The sequence below is a fragment of the Leopardus geoffroyi genome, chromosome A1 (genome assembly GCF_018350155.1).
Source record: "Leopardus geoffroyi isolate Oge1 chromosome A1, O.geoffroyi_Oge1_pat1.0, whole genome shotgun sequence".
NCBI classification, from domain to species: domain Eukaryota; kingdom Metazoa; phylum Chordata; class Mammalia; order Carnivora; family Felidae; genus Leopardus; species Leopardus geoffroyi.
Window position 1 is genome coordinate 87025131 of NC_059326.1, and position 20418 is coordinate 87045548.

Consider the following 20418-nt stretch of genomic DNA (forward strand, 5'->3'; position numbering starts at 1 on the left):
TGGGAGCGTACAGCAGCTAGCAAGGTGTGGGGATCCCCTGAGATGCACAATATATTATTCATATATATTATTAATCACTGTGGGAGCACCTGGGTGGCTCATACAACTCTTGGTTTCAGCTCAGGTAATAATCTCAGTTTGTGAGTTCAAGCCCCACATCAGGCTCTGTGCTGGCAGCATGGAGCCTGCTTGAGAGTCTGTCTGTCTCTCTCTCTCTCTCTCTCTCTCTCTTCCCCACTCCTCTCGCCCCCCTCTGTCTCAAAATAAATCAATGAACAATTAAAAAAAATAATCACTCTGAATGTAAACAGACTGAATTCTCTAATCAAAAGACGTAGGGTATCAGCATGGATAAAAAAAAAAAAAAAGATGCATCTATATACTGCCTACAAGAGACTCACTTTACACCTTAAGATACCTGAAGATTGAAAGCGAAGGGATGCAGAACAATCTACTTTGCTAATGTACGTCAAAAGAAAGCTGGAGTAGCCATACTTATATGAGACAAACTAGATTTTAAAACAAAGTGTAACAAGAGATGATGAAGGGCACTATATCATAATTAAGGGGTCTGCCCAAAAAGAAGATCTAACAATTATAAATATTTATGCTCCATATTTGATAAACCTAAATATTAAATCAATTAAAGACAAACATAAATAAACTCATTGATAATAACACAATAATAGTAGGGGACTTTACCACCTCACTTACATCAATGAACAGATCATCTTAACAGAAAACCAACAAGGAAACGGTGACTTTGAATTACTCACTGGACCAGATGGACTTCACAGATATAGTCAGAACATTTCATCCTAAAGCAGCAGAATACACATTCTGTTTTAGGAAATCAATGAATAAATTAAAAAAATACATGGAAATAAGTGAAAATGAAAACACAATAGTCCAATACTTTGGGGACATAGTAATAGCGTCCTAAGAGGAAGTACATTGTAATACAAGCCTACCTTAAGAAGCAAGAAAAACCTCAAAGAAATAATCTAACATTACACCTAAAAGAGCTAGAAAGAACAGAAAACAATGCTTAAAACCAGCAGAAGGCAGAAAATCATAAAGATTATAGCAGATATATATATAGTATATATACATATATACTATATATATATATATATATATATATATATATATATATATATATATATAATAAATGTGATATATGCTCTGAGCTGACACCAAGAGCCTGCCTGGGATTCTTTGTCTCTCTGTCTCTGCCCCACTTGTGCTCTCTCTTTCTCAAAATAAATAAATAAACTTAAAAAAATAAAAAAATAAATAAAAATCTTCTGCACAATGAAGGAAATAATCAAGAAAATGAAAAGGCAACCTATAGAATGGGAGAAAATATTTGCAAATGACATATTTCATAAAAGGTTAGTATCCAAAATAAAAAAAGAATTTATATAACTCAAAATCCCCCAAATTTATAATGCAATTAGTAAAATTGGCAGAAGAGCTGAATGGACATTTTTCCAAAGAAAACATCAAACAAGACACATGAAAAGATGGTCAATATCACTCATCATCAGGGAAATACAAATCAAACTACAATGAGATATCATCTAACACCTGTCAGATTGGTTACAATCAACAACACAAGAAACAACAAGTTTTGGTGATGTTGTGGAAAAGGGGAATCCTCTTGAACTGTTGGTGGGAATGCAAATTTGTGCAGGCACTCTGGAAAACAGTATGAACATTCTTCAAAAAGTTAAAAGTAGGGGCACCTGAGTGCCTCAGTCAGGTAAGCATCTGACTCTTGATTTCAGCTCAGGTCATGATCTCATGGTTTGTGAGTTTGAGCCTATATCAGCTCTGTGATGACAGTGTGGAGTCTGCTTGGGACTCTCTCTCTCTCTCTCTCTCTCTCTCTCTCTCTCATCTCTCTCTCTCTGAATCTCTCTCTAAAAATAAATACATGACCTTAACAAAAAGAAGAAAACTGGTCACTAATTTTTTTCTTGGTGTTTGCTTTTTTTTTTTTTTTAGTTTGCATACAATGTTTTATTAGTTTCAGGTACACAATATAGTCATTCAACAATTTCAAATAAAGCAAAACAACAAAGAACAATTTCATACATTACCCAGTGGTCAACTACATGCAAAAGAAAGAAATCAGGCCACTTTCTTACAACATACACAACAATGATCTTTTAATTCTTTGAGAAACCTCCATATTGTTTTCCACTATGACTATACCAATTAACATTCCAATCAACAATGCATAAGGGCTACTTTTTTCTCCATATCCTTATCAAAACTTCTTATAGTCTTCTTGCTCTAGCCAGTCTGACTAGTGTAAGGTGATATCTCATTGTGGTTTGATTCGCATTTCCATAATGATTAGTAATGTTGAGCATCATTTCATGTGTCTCTTGACCATCTGCATATCTGTATTAGAAAAATGGCTATTTAGGTACTCTGTCCAGTTTTTAATTGGATTATTTATTTAGGTGTGTGTGTTGAGTTGTATAAGCTCTTTATATATTTTGGATATTAACCCCTTATCAGATATATCATTTACAAATATCTTTTCCTATTTAGTAAGCTGCCTTGTCATTATGTTGATTACTTTCTTCACTGTACAAAAAATTTTTTATTTTGGCGTTGTCCCAATTGTTAATTTTTGCTTTTATTCCTCTTACCTGAAGAGACATAACTCAAAAAATGTTTCCATGGCTGATGTCAAGGAAATTACTATGCTTTCCTATAGGATTTTTTTATAGTGTCAGGTCTCCCATTTGTCTTTAATCCATTTTGCACTTATTTTTGTGTGTGGTGTAAAAATTGATCCAGTTTCATTCTTTTATGTGTAACTACCCAGTTTTTCTAGCACCATTTATTGAAGAGAGAGTCCTAATCCATTGTATATCCTTTTTTCATTTGTCATATATTAATTGAATATATAAGTGTGGGTTTATTTCTGGACTCTCTATTCTGTTCCTTTGATCCATGCGTCTATTTCTTTGCACTATGATACTATTTTGATTACCACAGTTTCATAGTATATCTGAAAACCCATGATTGTGATACCTCCAGCTATGTTCTTTATTAAGATTGTTCTGGTTATTTGGGAACTTTTTACAAATAAATATAAAATAGTAAATTTACTATTTACAAATTTTGGTATTATTTTTTTTTAGTTCTGTAAAAAATGCTATTGGCATTTTGAGAAGTGTTGCATTGAATCTGGCAATTTGGTAGTGTGGACATTTTGACAATATTAATTCATCCAATCCATAAGTATGGTATGTCTTTTCATTCACTTCTGTTATCTTCAATTTCTTTTATCAATGTCGTAAGGTTTTCATAGTACAAATCTTTCATCTCCTTGTTAAGTTTATTCCTAGATATTTTGTTACTTTTGGTGCAATAGTGAATGGAATTGTTTTCTCAATTTCTCTTTTTGCTACTTCATTATTAGTGCATAGAAACACAGTCAATTTCTGTGTATTGCTTTTGTATCCTGAGACTTTACTGAATTCATTTGTTAATTCTAATCATTTTTGGTGGGATTCTTTAGAATTTGATATGTATAGTATCATGTCATCTACCAATACTGAAAGTTTAAATTCTTCTTATGGTTTGGATGCCTTTTATTTATTTTTTTTCTTGTCTGATTGCTACAGAAAGGACTTCTAGTACTTTGTTGAATAAGTTGGTGAGAGTGGATATCCTTGTCTTGTTCCTGATCCTAAAGAAAAACTCAGTTTTTACCTTTGAGAATGATGTTAGCTGTGGATTTTTCATATATGGCCTTTATTATGTTGAGGGATGTTCTCTCTAAACCCACTTTCTTGAGTTTTTATTATAAAAGTATGTTGAATTTTGCCACATGCTTTCCCTTCATCAATTGAAGTGATTGTATTACTTTTTCCCTTATTTTTTCAATGTAGTGTATCATGTTGATTCATCTGCAAATATTGAGCCGCCCTTGCAACCTAGTTACTTGATCATGGTGAATAATCATTTTAATGTATGGTTGAATTCTATTTACTAATATTTTGCTCAGTATTTTTGCATCTATGCCCATTCTGGGACCATATGGCCTGTATATACAGGGATATTGGCCTATAGCTTTCTTTTTCTCTAGTGTCTCTGTGGTTTTGATATGAAGCTAATTACTGGACTTGTAGAATATACTTGGAAGCTTTTATAACTCTTCTAGATTTTTTTATAGTTTAAAGAGAATACATATCAACTGTTCTCTAAATGTTTGATAAAATTCACCAGTGAAAGCATCTGGTCCTAGACTTTTTTGTTGGGTATTATTATTATTATTATTATTACTATTACTGATTCAATTCATTACTATAATTGGTCTATTCAGAATTTCTAATTCTCTTTGATTAAGTTTTGGAAAATTATACATTTCTAGAAACTTATTCTCCTGAGTTGTCTAATTTTTTTGCATATAATTTTCCATACTAGTCTTGTAATCTGTATTTCATTGGTGTCAATTGTTACTTCTTTTCTTTTGTTTCTTATTTTACTTATTGAGTCCTCTATGTTTTGTTTTGTTTTGTTTTTCCTTCATTACTCTGGCTAAAGGTTTATCAACTTTGTTTACCTTTTCAAAGAAAAAGCTCTTGATTTCAGTGATCTTTTCCATTAAAAAAATTATTATTTTTTAGAAAGAGAGATAGAGAGAAAGCGCATGAGTGGGGTAGGGACACAGAGAGAGGAAGACACAGAATTCAAAGCAGGATCCAGGCTCTGAGCTGTCAGCACAGAGCCTGGCACAGGACTCAAACCCATGAACTGTGAGATCATGATCTGAGCCAAAGTAGAACACTTAGCCTACTGAGCCACCCAGGTGCCCTTCTATTGTTTTTTAGTCTCTATTTCATTTATTTCTTCTTTCATCTTTATTACATCCTTCTACAAACCTTGGCTTTGTTTGTTCTTTTTTTAGTCTTTTAGGTGTAAGGTGTAATATTTTTCTTGTTTATTGAGGTAAGCCTGCGTTGTTATAAATTTCCTTCATAGGACTGCTTTTGTTGAGTCCCAAAAATTTAAGACCCTTGTCTTCTCATGGTCATTTTTTGCATGTATTTTTTTTAAATTTTCTCTTTGGTTTCTTTATTAACTCATTTGTTGTTTATTTGCATGATGTTTCCTCTTCACATATTTGGAGTTTCTTTTCCATTTTTTTTTCTTTTGATTGATTAGTTTTATACTGTTGTGATTGGAAAAGATACATGAAATGATTTCAGTCTTCTTGAATTTACTGAGACTTGTTTTGTGGCCTAACATGTGATCTATGAGAATATTCAGTATGCTCTAAAAAAGAATGTGTATTTTATTATTTTTGGATGGAATATTCTGTATATATCTGTCATGTCCATCTGGTCCAATGTGTCATTCAAAGGCAGTTTATTGATATTCTGCCAAGGTGATATATCCATTACTATAAGTGGGGTACTGAAGCCCCTTACTTTACTATATTATTGTCAAATTTTCCTTTTATGCCTGTGAGTATTTTAAATGTATTTATGTGTGCCATTGTTGGGTACATAGATATTTACAATTATTATATCCTCTTCTTGGATTTATTCCTTATTGTTATGTAGTGTTCTGTTTTTGAGAGACAGCAAGCAGGTGAGGGGCAGAAGGACAGGGAGAGAAAGAATATCTTAAGCATTTACTACCTATTCTTCTAGCACTGTGTCACACCCACAAGTTATCCTAGGGACTCAACCACTCCAAGCCAGATACTTTGGGCACTGGGCTGAGGACAAATTTTGTTAAATCCATGCACATAACCCAGCTTCCAGGTGCACAGACATCAACACATGCCACTCCCAAACTCATGCACCAGGTAACCTAGTGTTCAGCCTCCAGCCACTGCAGCACAGCAGGAGATCCAGTAGAGGACTAGTGGCCCAATGCAAGCTTTGCTAACACTGATGACTTGCTCCAAAGTTCCCCAGCAGGCACACCTTTAGACACACCCTAAGAGTTGGCATACCTGAGTCCCACTAATATCACAAAGAGAAAACAGAACCTGAAACAGGCGAAAAGTAAGTGCAGATGACTGTGCTGAAAGGAAAAGTGACTCAGACACAACTGTAGGGCATAAGGAACACACGTAGGATACCTCCTGAATTTCCAGTTTCTGGTGACAGGACACATGGTAATGGAGGGCATTCCAGGACCCCTTCTTCCTAAAATCACTATTTTCTTTTTATTTATTTATTTATTTATTTATTTATTTTTTAACGTTTTATTTATTTTTGAGACAGAGAGACAGAGCATGAACGGGGGAGAGGCAGAGACAGAGGGAAACACAGAATCGGAAGCAGGCTCCAGGCTCTGAGCCATCAGCCCAGAGCCCGACTCGGGGCTCGAACTCACGAACCGTGAGATCGTGACCTGAGCTGAAGTCGGACGCTTAACCGACTGAGCCACCCAGGCGCCCCTAAAATCACTATTTTCAAGAGAAGACATAGCTGACTTTATTAACACAAACAGATACAGAGAGATAGACAAAATGAGTAGAGAGAGAAAATTATCCTAAATTAAAGAACAGGACAAGGCCCTGGTCAGAGATCTAAGCAAAACAGATATGAGTAACAAGCTTGACAGAGAATTTAAAGCAATGATCATCAGGATACTCAATGGACTTGAGAAGAGTAGAAGACATGAGTGAGATACTTAACACAGAGATAGAGGGCTCACAAAACAAAATGAAAGACATGCTTGATGGAATGAACACTAGGTTGAAATAATTTAGTGGCCTAGAAGATAGAGTACTGGATAGTAATCAAGCTGAAAAAAAGAGAGAGAAAAGAACTATTCAAAACTTAGGAAATTCAGTGACTCCACCAAATGTAATAACATTCATATTATAGGAGTCCCAGAAGAAGAGCGAGAAAAGGAGGCAGAAAATTTATTTGAGTAAATAATATGTGAAAACTTCCATAATCTGAGGAAGGAAACATATCCAAATCCAAGGGGCACAGAGAACTCCCATCAAAATCAACAAAAGCATACCTATACCAAGATATATTAAATTGCCAAAATATAGAGATAAATCAAAATTTAAAAGAAGCAAGAAAAGAAAATAGGAGCTTATAAGAGAAAACCATTAAGGCTAGCTGGAGATTTCTCAACACAAGATTTGTAAGTCAGAAGGGAATGACATGCTGTATTCAAAGTGCTGAATGGGAAAAAATTTGCAGCCAAGAAAACTCTATCCAGCAAGCCTATTATTCAGAATAGAAGGAGAGATAAAGAGTTTCCCAGACAGGGGCGCCTGGGTGGCGCAGTCGGTTAAGCGTCCAACTTCAGCCAGGTCACGATCTCACGGTCCGTGAGTTCGAGCCCCGCGTCGGGCTCTGGGCTGATGGCTCAGAGCCTGGAGCCTGCTTTGGATTCTGTGTCTCCCCATCTCTTAGCTCCCCCTCTGCTCATGCTCTGTCTCTCTCTGTCTCTCAATAATAAACAAATGTTAAAAAAAAAATTTAAATACTTCTGTAAAAAATAAGTGAAAAACTGACAAAATAAAATGATATAAAATAAATAAAAATAAAAATATAAGGATATAAAATATAGTAATACATAAAACGTGGGAAGAGGAAGAGTAAAGAATGGGTTCCACTTAAATTACCATCAATTTAACGTAGACTGATACAGGCAGAAGAGTTTATATGCAAACCTAATGATAACCATATATTGAAAAACACCAAAGAATATGCAAAGAATAAAGAGAAACAAGTCAAAATATATCACCAAAGACAATCAGCAAAATATGAAAGAGAGAAAACCAAGAAAGGATCTGGGAAAATCTTCAGAAAAAAACACAAAACAAATAATAAAATGACAATAATTACATATCTATCAATAATTACTTTGAATGTAAAAGGACTAAACACTCCAAACAAAAGACATAAGGTGATAAAATGAATTTTAAAAAGAAAGCAAGACCCATCTGCATGCTGCCCACAAGAGACTCATTTTAGACCTAAACACACATGCAGATTGGAAATGAGGGAATGGGGAAACACTTATCATAAAAATACATGTAAAAAGTACGTCAGAGTAGCAATACTTATATTGGACAAAATTAGACTTGGAAACAAAGACTGTAACAAGATACAAAGAAGGGGAGTATAAAATTAAAAAAAAAAAAGGTAATCCAACAAGAAGATTATTGTAAATACTACAACATAGAACTAACATAGAAGCACCCAAATACATAAGACAGTTAATAACAAACTTAAAGGAATGAATCAGTAATAAAGCAATAACAGTAAGGGACTTTAACACCCCACTTACATCAATGGATAGATCATCTGTACATAAAGTTAACAAGGAAACAATTGGTTTGAATGACAAACTGGACTAGAGGACTTAACAGATATATTCAGAAAATTCCATCCCAAAGCAGCAGAATACACATTTTTTTCAAGTATACACAGAACATTCTCCAGAATAGATCACATATTACCCCAAAATCCCCCCCTCAACAAATACCAGAGGATTGAAGTCATACCATGCATCTTTTATGATCACAATGCTATCAAGCTAGAAAATAACCACAAGAAAAAATCTGGAAGGACAACAAATAAATGAAGGTTAAATAGCATGCTACTGAACAATTAATGAGTCGATCAGGATATAAAGAAAAAAAAATTAAAAGTACATGGACAGAAATGAAAATAAAATGGTCCCAAACCTTTGGAATGCAGCAAAAGCAGTTCTAAGAGGGAAGCATATAGCACTACAGGTCTACCTCAAGAAGAAAGAAAAATCACAAATAAATAACCTACCCTTGGAATGCCTGGGTGGCTCAATTCGTTAAGCATCTGACTCTTGGTTTCAGCTCAGGTCATGATCTCATGAGTTTGTGAGTTTGATCCCTGCATCAGACTCCATGCTGACAGTGTGGAGCCTATTTGGTGTTCTCTCTCTCTCCCTATCTCTCTCTCTCTCTCTCCCTCTCCCTCTCTCTCTCTCTCTCTCTCTCTCTCTGTTACTCCTCCCTCTCCCCCTTTCTCTCTTAGAATAAATAAATAAACTTAAAAAAATAATAATCTACCCTTCCACCTATAGCAGCTAGAAAAAGAACAAACAAAACCTCAAACCAGCATAAAAAGGGAAATAATAAAGACTAGAGCAGAAATAAATGATACAGAAAACAACAACAACAACAACAACAAAAAGAACAAGAAAAGGATGTCCACTCACACTACTTTTATTTAACATAGTAGTGGAAGTCTTAACTGCAGTAATCAAATAAATAAATAAATAAATAAATGCCATCTAAACTGGTAAAGAAGAAGTAGAACTTTCACTATTTTCATATGACATACTCTATATAGAAAACCTGAAAGACTCCACCAAAAATAAAACTACTAGAACAGATAAACAAATTCAGTACAGTTGCAGGATTCAAAATCAATGTACAGAAATCTATTGCATTTCTATACATCAATAATGAAGCAGCAGAAAGAGAAATTAAGAAAACAATCCCATTTAGAATGACATGCAAAATAACAAGATACCTAAGAATAAACCTAACCAAAGAGGTGAAACACCTGTACTCGGAAAAGTATGAAATGCTGAAGAAAGAAACTGAAGATGACATAAAGAAATGGAAAGATTTCTATGCTTACAGATTGGAAGAACAAATATTCATAAAATGTCTATAATACCCAAAACAGTCTACACATTTAATGCAATCCCTATCAAAATACCACCAGAATTTTTCTCAGAACTAGAATAAACAATTCTCAAATTTGCATGGAGCCACAAAAGACCCTCAATAACCAATAGAAAAGCTGGTGACATGACAATTCCAGACTTGAAGGTACATTCCATAGCTGTATAATCCAAACGGTATGGTACTGGCACAAAAATAGACACATAGATCAATAGAACAGAATAGAAAACCCAGAAATAGACCCACAATTATATGGGCAATTTAATATCCAATGGGAAAAAGATACTCTCTTCAACAAATGGTGCTGGGAAAACTAGACAGCAACATGCAAAAGAAGGCAACTGGACCACTTTCTTTCACCATACACAAAAATAAATTCAAAATGGATGAGGGGCACCTAGATGGCTCAGTCAGTTGAGCATCTGACTTCAGCTCAGGTCATGATTGCACAGCTCGTGGGTTCAAGCCCCGCATCAGGCTCTAAAGCCTGTTTCACATTCTGTATTATCCTCTCTCTCTCTGCCCCTCCCCCGCTTGTGCTCTCCTTCTCACTCAAAAATAAATAAATAAACATTAAAAATTTTTAAATTCAAAGTGTATGAAAGACCTAAATGTGAGACCTGAAACCATGAAAACCTTGAAGAGAATAGAGGAAGTAACTTCTTTGATACTGTTGATAGCAACTTCTCTCTAGATATGTTTCCTGAGGCAAGGGAAACAAAAGCAAAAATGAACTATTAGTACTTCATCAAAATAATAAGCTTTTGCAGAGTGAAGAAAATAACAAAATTAAAAGGCAAGATATGGATTGGGAGAAGATATCTGCATCTGCATATGACATATAGGAAAGGGTGAGTATCCAAAACATATAAAGAGCTTATACAACTCAACACCCAAAAAAGCAAATAATCAAATTTAAAAATGAACAGAAATATGAACAAACATTTCTCCAAAGACATACAGACACATGAAACGATGTTCACCGTCACTTCCTATCTGGAAAATGCAAATGAAACCACCATTAGATATCACTTTACAACTGTCAGAATTGCTAGAATAAAAAAGACAGGAAATAACAAGTATTTATGAGAATGTGGAGAAAAAGGAATCTTCATGCATTGTTGGTGGGAATGTCAAATCGTGCAGCCACTGTGGAAAATTTTTTCCATTTGGCCTCATATCAATTACCTACCCTTCTCTGATCTCTGCTCTCTGCCAGGGAAAGCTGATCCTTATGGACTGTAGCTCAGATTATTTGCTTGCTGAATTCTAATTGGAGTTCCTGAGTCTAGGCAATTCAAGACACCAGAAAGACATGGAAAAAAATTGGAATGAAAGCCATCAGGATAATTTCTCCTTACTTTGTCCTTGTTTAATTACATCTCTGAGAGTAGCTACTTCCTTACAGCATGTGAAAAGCATCTCCATCTACAACTGTTAGTCTTCCTCTACATGGATGACACTTTCTCCTTCCATTTGTCTTTGAGGCAGTGAGGAACATGCTCCCCCATGAGGCTAACTTCTGGATGCTTCACTATCCCTTCTGTATTTCTAGATTCCCGTTCAAAATGGTAGGTATATGAAATCTATAGGGGCACCTGGCTGGCTCAGTCGGTTAAGCGTCTTCATTAGACTCACTTTATCTAAACCATCTAGGATGATTTCTCTTACATGTAAAGTCCCTCCTCACTCCATACTTAAATGGTTTCTAATGGTATCATTGAACCACCAAGCTGCCAGACTACTTTTTGCCTAAAAAACATAGCCCAACTATATTTAAACAATTATTGCACAGGTTTCCTGTTCCTTGCACCAAAACTCATTCCACTCTCCTATATAGGCTTTATATATTTTTAATTTTTTAACATTTATTCATTTTGGAGAGTGAGACAGACAGAGCATGAGTGGGGGAGGGGCAGATAGAAAGAGGGATACACATAATCTGAAGCAGGCTCCAGGATCTGAGCTGTCAGCACAGAGCCTGATGCAGGGCTCGAATTCATGGACTGTTTGATCATGACCTGAGCTGAAGTCAGATGCTTAACCGACTGAGCCAGCAAGGTGCCCCTATAGATTTCATATTAAATGCAACTTCCTCTGGGAATAAGGCCCTCTCAGTACTGTCAGTTTTGCATTGCCTGTAAACCCCCATTGCATTCACTATCTCTCTCTATCTCTCTTGCTATTTTCTACTTTTTAATTATCTTCAGAAGTTCTGTTCAGTTCAGAAGTACTGTTCTATGGTATTCTTCATTGATCATCAGAATTGTATTTCTATTTTGTTTTGTTTGATAAACATGAACTTGAATCTTATTTTTTTTAATTTAAACTTTAGTTGTTAACAGACAGTGCAATATTGATTTCAGGAGTAGAATTCAGTGATTTATCACTTATATACAACACTCAGGGTTCATTACAAGTGCCCTCCTTAGTACCCATCACCCATCTAGCTCATCTCTCACCTCTTCCCTCCATAAACCCTCAGTTTGTTCTCTATCATTAAGAGTCCCTTGTTTGTTTCCCTCTCTCCTATCCCCCCCTTCCCATATATTCATCTGTTTTGTTTCTTAAATTCCACATATGAGTGAAATCATATGGTAATTGTCTTTTTCTGACTGACTTATTTCGCTTAGCATAACACATTCTAGCTTTATCCATGGGGAAAAAAAAGAATTGTAATTTTAGAAAAGCACTAGTTCAAAAGAATTATAAGCACTTATTAACATTGACTGAAAATACATAAATGAAACAATTATGAAATCCAAGTAAACATTTTAAAATTATTAAGACTTTATACCAGTTTTGCAAAGATAAGTCAATTTCTGTAAATATAATAATACTATTCATTAGAATAATAGCCTTAATTAAAATTTTTCATATAATTTTTAAAGTAAATGCAGGAAAAAACATTTGGTACAATTCACCAGGAATTTGTGATTTTTTTTAAATCTCAGAATATCAGAAATGAAATGGATATCCTTGTATCTATTAAGAATTATATACCAAAACCAATTTTAATAATATATTTAGTGAAAAAAACTGGAAGACATTCCTTTTAAGACTACAAAAAAAAAAAAAAAAAGAAGAAAAAAAAAAAGACTGCCTGCCATTACTGATTCTACTAAAGACTCTTTGAATGGCCCAGGTCAATATAAGCTAGGAGAAAACACAGTTAATGAACAATTCAAAATTATGAAATATTTAACTGAATTTTACACTTTACTTGTTATTGCTGGTATATAAGGAATCTGCTTAATGTAGCACTGTTATATAAATATTTATTTATGCTTAATATGGGATTGTTACCTAACCAATTTACTGAACCTAACCTAATCATTATTTATTTGACTGATTCAATTATCCAACAAGTATTTATGCAGACTATTGTAAGCAAATGACATTCTCTTTTAAGTTAGAATAGAAATGATGTCAAACTAATTTGAGGGGCATTAAGGAGACATATCCATGGATATAATGACTAATTTGATATAGAAAGTGAGAGAGGAGAGGATTCACAGATGTCTCTTTTGTTTCTGGTCGAGGCAGTCAAGCAGAAACATATTTTTTTCTTGTTTTATTGTATTTTACAGGGACATAATATAATGATTCCTATAGTGAGAAAAAATACTTGGTGGAAAAGTGAGAAAAGGACTTCAGTAAGATGTGTAGGCTTCTGAGCTATAAATAGTCCTGAAAGTACTACACCTGTGGAGTAAGGATGTAATTCATAATTCCCACTACTTATGTCTTAGTAGATGTGGCAGCCTATTGCCTTCAGTGATATTATAGCCATTTTCCTTTTTACAAAGAGTGAGAGGAATCCCTATAGGAATTAACTAGAAGGTAACCTCCCAATTTTTAACTCAGGTTGGCTTTTAGCAAAATATATTTATGGAATGTGAAATACAAATTCAGCCCATATATATCCATATAAATCAACTTGATACTATATCCATATAAATCAACTTGATCAACAAAGTTGATTTGTTGAAGCAGATTTTTAAAAATCTTTAATTAAAATTTTTTATTTAAAAAATAAATACCACTATTGTGAAGAGAGCTGGCATCATGGTACCAAAGAAGTAGTTGAAATAATTATGCATTCATTCAAAGAAGCTGTACACCACACAAAGACAGTCTTTGACTTACAATGATTTGATTTACAATTGTTTGACATTACAATGGTGCAAAAATGATATGCATTCAGTAGAAATCATACTTTTAAGTTTTGATCTTTTGTCAGGATAGCAATATGTGGTGCAATACTCTCATGATGCTGGGCAGCAAGAACAAGCCAAGGTGCAGCTCCCAGTCAGCCATGTGATCACAAAGATAAATAACTGATACACTTAACAACCATTCTGTTTTTCACATTCAGTGTATTATTCAATAAACTGCATGAGATAATTAATACTTTATTATAAAATGGGCTTTGTTCTAGATGATTTTTCCCAACTGTATGCTATTATAAGTATTCTGAGTTTGCTTAAGGTAGGTTAGGCTAAGCTATGATGTCTGATAAATTAGACGTATAAAGTATATTTTTTACTTAAAATATTTTAAATTTATGGTGGATTTATTATGGTATAATCCCACTATAAATTGAGAAAACTTGTGGTCTATTCCACATGTTGAAAATATTTAGGTGAAGGGAAGATTATATTGTCAAAGGATATTTTTTTCTGGCTCTATAGGCCAAATCCCAAATCAATAAGGTTGAATTAGTAGAAAGGCAAATTTCTAGCTTAATCTAATTTAAACAACAATATAATGAGTATATATTTCAAAATGTGGAGTATTACCTTGGGATAAAACACATTTTGTGGGAATATTGAAACAATTTTGAATGACCACTACTCAAAAGTACTTGACAGGGGATTTGTATACTAGATAAATGAGGCCAGATGCCCTGTAAGATACCTATGAACTTGGATTTTGTACATTCTAAATAAACAATCTGAAACTAAAAGTAATCCCCAAATTATATTCAGAAATTCTTTTTTCACATTTTCAGGCTATAAAACATTACTTTATCTAACTCCATTTTCACAATAGCCTCTCAACTCTATAGGATGGGTATTTTCATACCCACTGAAAATAATAATGACAGTAAGAGAAACTACATGAGTTAACCATTGTCATGTAGCTAGTCATTGGTAGAGTGAAGACAGATGGTCAGTAGCTAAACTTCTCATTTACCTAATCCTTGTAAGTAAGCTATAAAAATATAATAACATGATAAAATACATACTGACACAGGAGTTTGGCTACTCAGAAATAAAATAAACTTTACCATTTCTTCAGAATTAAAAGCATATCATGGTTTGCTTCCATTAAGCAATTCTCCAGTTTCCATCATCTCTTCAAATTCCTTTTTTTTTTTTTAATCTTTCCCTATCATCTTCCTCAGTGCCCCTTTCATGTCTTTATTACGTAATGTGTAGATGAAAGGATTTAGAGTTGGAGTGACAATTCCATAGAGCAAGGCCATGAACTTGTCCCGGTCCTGGGAGGTGGCTGCAGTGGGCTGCAGATAAGTGGCCATAGCAGTGCCATAGAAGAGAAACACAACCACCAGATGTGAAGAGCAAGTCCCAAGGGCCTTTTGGCGGCCTTCATGCGACTGGATCTTCCACATAGCCTGAGCAATGCAGATGTAGGAAATAAGAATGAGAGTGAGAGGCACCAGCAGTAAAAATGCGCTAACTAGGAAGAGTTCCATCTGATTAAATGTGGTATCCACACAAGCAAGTTTGAGGAGAACTGGTACTTCACAGAAGATATGGTCTATAACATTCCTTCCACAAAGAGGAACCTGTGTGATGAGCACAGTCTGCACCAGTGAGCTAACCAAGCCGGTCAGCCAGGTTATGGCCACCATTTGCCAACTGATGCGTGGATGCATGAGAACGGTGTAGTGCAAAGGCCAGCATACTGCCACATAGCGGTCAACAGCCATGACTGCAAGGAGAATGCATTCTGTGGAACCCATTGCCAAGGACACATACAGCTGACCAACACAGCCTCCATAGGTTATTGTCTTTTCTGGACCCTGCAGGTTAAACAGCAGCTGGGGAACTGTGCTGGTGGTGTAGCAGAGGTCCATTAAAGATAAGTGAGTGAAGAAAAAATACATTGGGGTGTGGAGCCGGGGATCCAGATGAGCCAATATAATGATGGCGATATTGCCAAGCAGAGTCAACAAGTAGAAAAACAGGATGATAACAAAAAGGGTCATCTTTAACAGAGGTTGCTCAGAGAAGACCAACAGGAAAAATCCATCAAAGGAGCTGACATTAGGAATAACCATTACTTTTCATTGCATTTAGACAGAATAGAAATCTATATATACTCTCATCATCTTTCCTAGGTTCCAACCTAAAAGACACAAAGAGAGCACATCCCTCTCTGAACCATAAATGATCACTGAAAATTTAAACTCTTAACTCTCTCTTATGCTTACATTAATATCTTCTTCCTGCCGTCCTTAGACTTTTTTTTCATTTGCTCATTTTATATATCTACACTATCTGGAAACTTGTCTTCTCCATTTCTTTACTTTGCCTTCAAATATGCACATATCTCCCCTAGTTTGAAAATTGAAAACAGAGATTTTCATTCTGAACCTAGCTAAGGACCTCAGATATGTTGCAGCTTACTTGGAGCTTTATCAGAAGTTTCCATATGCCAGTTCCTATTGCCAAAGAAATTCTTTAAAAAGGGTCTTAAAATAGAAATGGCAGGAAAATAAAAATACATTTGGCCACTTTAAAATGGATTATGTTTGTATACACCATCCCTATTTTACTGTCTTAATATTTTTTAAACTTTGGTTTATACTTTCTGAAAAATTCAATCAAATTATAGAGTGTTCTATGATACTTTTTATCTATATAATAACATTCATGTAATGGAAAAGGACAGAATTCTTTATTCATGTCAAATCCAAATATTGTTTTCAAGTTAGCACTTCCTCCATGACAGAGTGAATAGATTGGCAGTTTTGGATCTATGTGCAAATAATTCATTCAGTCGATTCACACCAAAGAAACATATATCTGTCTGGTAAAATACTGAAAAACAATCTTATTAACTTCCCTTAAATCAAATTAATAACAGAAAACTTTATTCAATTATGTATTTGTTATTTAAAAAAATCAATGAACAGTTGCTTTACTTTCCATAGAGCTTCTTATCTAAGATCTATGGACACATACACATGAAGAGAAAAAAGAGCGATTAATACTGACATTTTTTTACCTGAGGGAAAAGGCAGACATCAGGAAAGACAAAATAAATCTACTCCTGAAAGGATTATACTCTCCTTTGTCTCTAAAATGAGAGTATAAGGAAGTAACAAAGAGGAATATGGAGTATGTTTACTTGGCCAAGGTCACTGGGGCAAAGAACCCTAAGGAAGCAATTAAGACTTGTGCTCACTAGTGTATAGTTAGGAATCACTTAGGGAAAAGGATGGCTATAAGGCAGATATTTCTGTCAGTCAAGTTTTGCTACTTAGCAAGGAATTACGTGCAGTTTTCAGAATCCAAATAAGAGGACTAAATGGTATGAGGCATTACCTACATTTGGAATCTCTAACATTTTCCAAACCTCTGTTCAAAATGCATCTTCTACAGACACAGTTTTAACTGCTATAATAACCCCATCCCTCTAAATAAAATGAGAAATGTAAAATGTCTTACTGGAATATCTGGTGTAGGTAACATCATTGAAATAGGCTTACAAAAGTATTTAAGTTCGGTATGAACTATTATGCAAGCTTAATCACAACACTCAGACTAACAAGCATAAATAATCCCAAACAACATGAGTATATAACTTTGGGGCAAAAACCAAGTTGGAAGATGATGAGAGTGTCACACATGATTCCCTGTCTGTGAAAAAGGCATCAATTTAGAAGAAAAACATATGAGCAATTCTAGGAATGCACATGTGCATGCACATACATATGTATACATGAGGCTGGGCTCCATGTCACTTTCTGACAAGATCTTCACAGACATTTTCCACTTGTTCAAAGACATACCACCTTGAGAGTCACTGTTTTCTAAAACTTTTCATGCTCAGACTCCTGGAAGTACTCACTGACTGCAGATTATTTTATCTATGTAGTCACAAACTCTCTCAGAGCCAAGGATCGGCATGTGTTTTTTCTTTCCCAAGTTTAGAACTTGTTTAGAATTATTTTCCTTTTCGTTTTAAATTTTGTTGCATTGTGACCAGACAACTGTTGTGGGGTAAGTGCTTGTGTTTTAAAAGGTGTTATTATCAGGACGCCTGGGTAGTTCAGTCAGTTAAGCATCTGACTCTTGGTTTCGGCTCTGGTCATGACCTCACAATTTGTGATTTGAGCCTAGGATTGGGCTCTGCTCTGACAGCACAGAGCCTACTTGGGAGTTTCTTTCTTTCTCTGCTCCTCCCCTGCTTGTGCTCTTTCTCTCTCTCAAAATAATTAATCATTTTATAAAAGTTTTATTATCAATTATTATCATCATTATTATTTTAGTATTTATTTTTATCAACATTATTATATATAAGGCTAATGCCAGTTTATTTAAACCTAAAAACCAGATAATTGTGTCCCGTCCAAGAAGGTTATGTTGGAAGACACTGAATTGAATTCCTCCACACACACCAAACCTGCACCTATATGGAAAGCAATTCCTCTTGAAGAAAAACTGAGGACTAACTGAACAGCTTCTGTACAACAAAAGAAAGAGAGACCACACAGAGAATAACAAGAAAGATCGAGACACAATAATACAAGGAACCCTCACTCCTGATGCTGCAAACTTTAAATCTTTTTTTAATGTTTCTTTATTTTTGAGAGAGAGTGAGAGAGTGTGAGCAAGGGAGGGGCAGAGAGAGGGAGACACAGGATCTGAAGCAGGTTACAGGCTCTGGGCTGTCAGCACAGAGCCCAATTCGGGGCTCGAACTCACAAACCACGAGGTCATGACCTGAGGTCATACGTTTAACTGTCTGAGCCACCCAGGTGCCCCTGATGCTGCAAATTTTATAGGGAAGGATGGTACTGAGGGACTATGAGCCAATTCATCTTCTCTGGGATACATAAAAAAGTGCCACAGTTTAAAACAGCAACTAGTATATAAAAGATCTAGCCTTAGAACTCCACCAAATAGCAAAGGAGCTGCTGGAACTCTCCATATTGAAGGGCTAATGAGCATCATGGTTTGTTTTCCTCATTCACCTTGATACTGGAGAAAAGACAGGGTTCTAGGTGTTATGACTCATCTGTCACCTCAGCAAGGTCCATGCCCCTGGCCCATACTAGTCCCAGATGCTCTGAGGCACATTAAAAAAAAAAAAAAAAGCTGTACTTTAAAGTGCAACTAGAATAAAAATAAATCAGCCCTAGAACTTTACTAAGTGGTGAAGTTGCTGCTGGAACTCTTCTGTTGGTCAGAGGGCCTGAAAGCACCACGGTTTCCATTCCTCATCCACCTTGATAGTGCAGATGGATACTGGGTTCCAGGCACCAGATCCAGCCAGCTGCCTCAACAAGCCCTGGGCACCTCACCCAAGATGAACCCCAGACACCATGGGGCACACAGAAAAAACTGTAAAAGAACAGTTGTACAAGAACAACTAGACTATAAAAGAGCCAGCCCTAGAATTCCTTCAAACAGTGGAGGAACTACTGGAACACCCTCAGTGTTGAAGGTTTGGTGAGTAATATGGTTTACCTTCCCCCTCCAACCTCAGAGCATGGATAAAGCAAGTTTGGATGCCACAGCTGGCCCGCTGCCCAGTAAGCTCCTACCCGTAGCCCACACCAACACTACCCATCCTACCAAGGTGTCCCTAGCACTGCGCACACTGGGTTGCCTCTGGTCAGCACTCACTACAGCTTCAGCCAAGGCGATGATGTGGCCCTGGGGCAAAGCACCCTGGAACACTCCAGGCCCACACCATTTTGGCTCCAGACAGTTTGCTAGGGCATTTCCTGAAGCAGAGTGCTTCAGATCTCACTGGCCCAACAAGGCAACCCATAGGTGGAGTGATCTATGAGCCCTCAGTTCATACTTGCCTTAGTTCCAGCCTCCCCACCAGGCCACTCCCTGCTGTAAGCACCCTAGACCATCTGCCCATACCCTGCTTCAGCCCCAGCCACCCCAGGAGGGCACCCTTTATATGGAGTGCCCTAGGACACTGAGGAGCCCATCCATCCTCAGCCCCAATAATCCCACCAGGACACACCCTGCACTGAACACCTCGGGACACCCCAGCTTGCAACCACTTCAGCTATAGCTGTACTCCCATAGCACCCTCTGCACAGAGAGGGCCAGGACCACCCCAACCCATGCTCACTTCAGCTATAGCTGTCCTGCCAGTGTGCACCCTATGCAGAGTGATAGGGTGGAATCACTGGCCTAAGCCCTATCTCAGCTACAGCCCCACAACCAGGGGGCCATCTGCACAAAGAGCCCCAGGTCACCCTAGTTTACCCCCATATTGGCTTCAGCAGTCTTTCCAGGTGACTTATGTGCAGAGAATACAGGGCTGCCCCAGCCTGCACCCACTCAGACTACATCCTACCAGTGCATACTGTGCACAGAAAGCCTCAAGATGCCCTGGCTTATCCCCACACCAGTTTCAACTGTCCTGCAAGGGTGTCATCTGCAAGGAGAGCCCCAGGATCTACCCCAGCCCGTGCTCACTTCAGGTTTGGCTATTCCACCATGGCC

The 20418-nt window shown here is 36.3% G+C and overlaps 1 protein-coding gene across 1 annotated transcript; it reads right to left on the reverse strand.

Moving 5' to 3' along the window:
• Positions 1-15071: 15071 nt before the first annotated feature.
• Positions 15072-15998, reverse strand: LOC123598900 (olfactory receptor 2G3-like). Its single transcript, XM_045479766.1, has one exon. It carries the CDS (start codon positions 15996-15998, stop codon positions 15072-15074), a length of 927 nt encoding a protein of 308 aa, XP_045335722.1.
• Positions 15999-20418: the final 4420 nt, after the last annotated feature.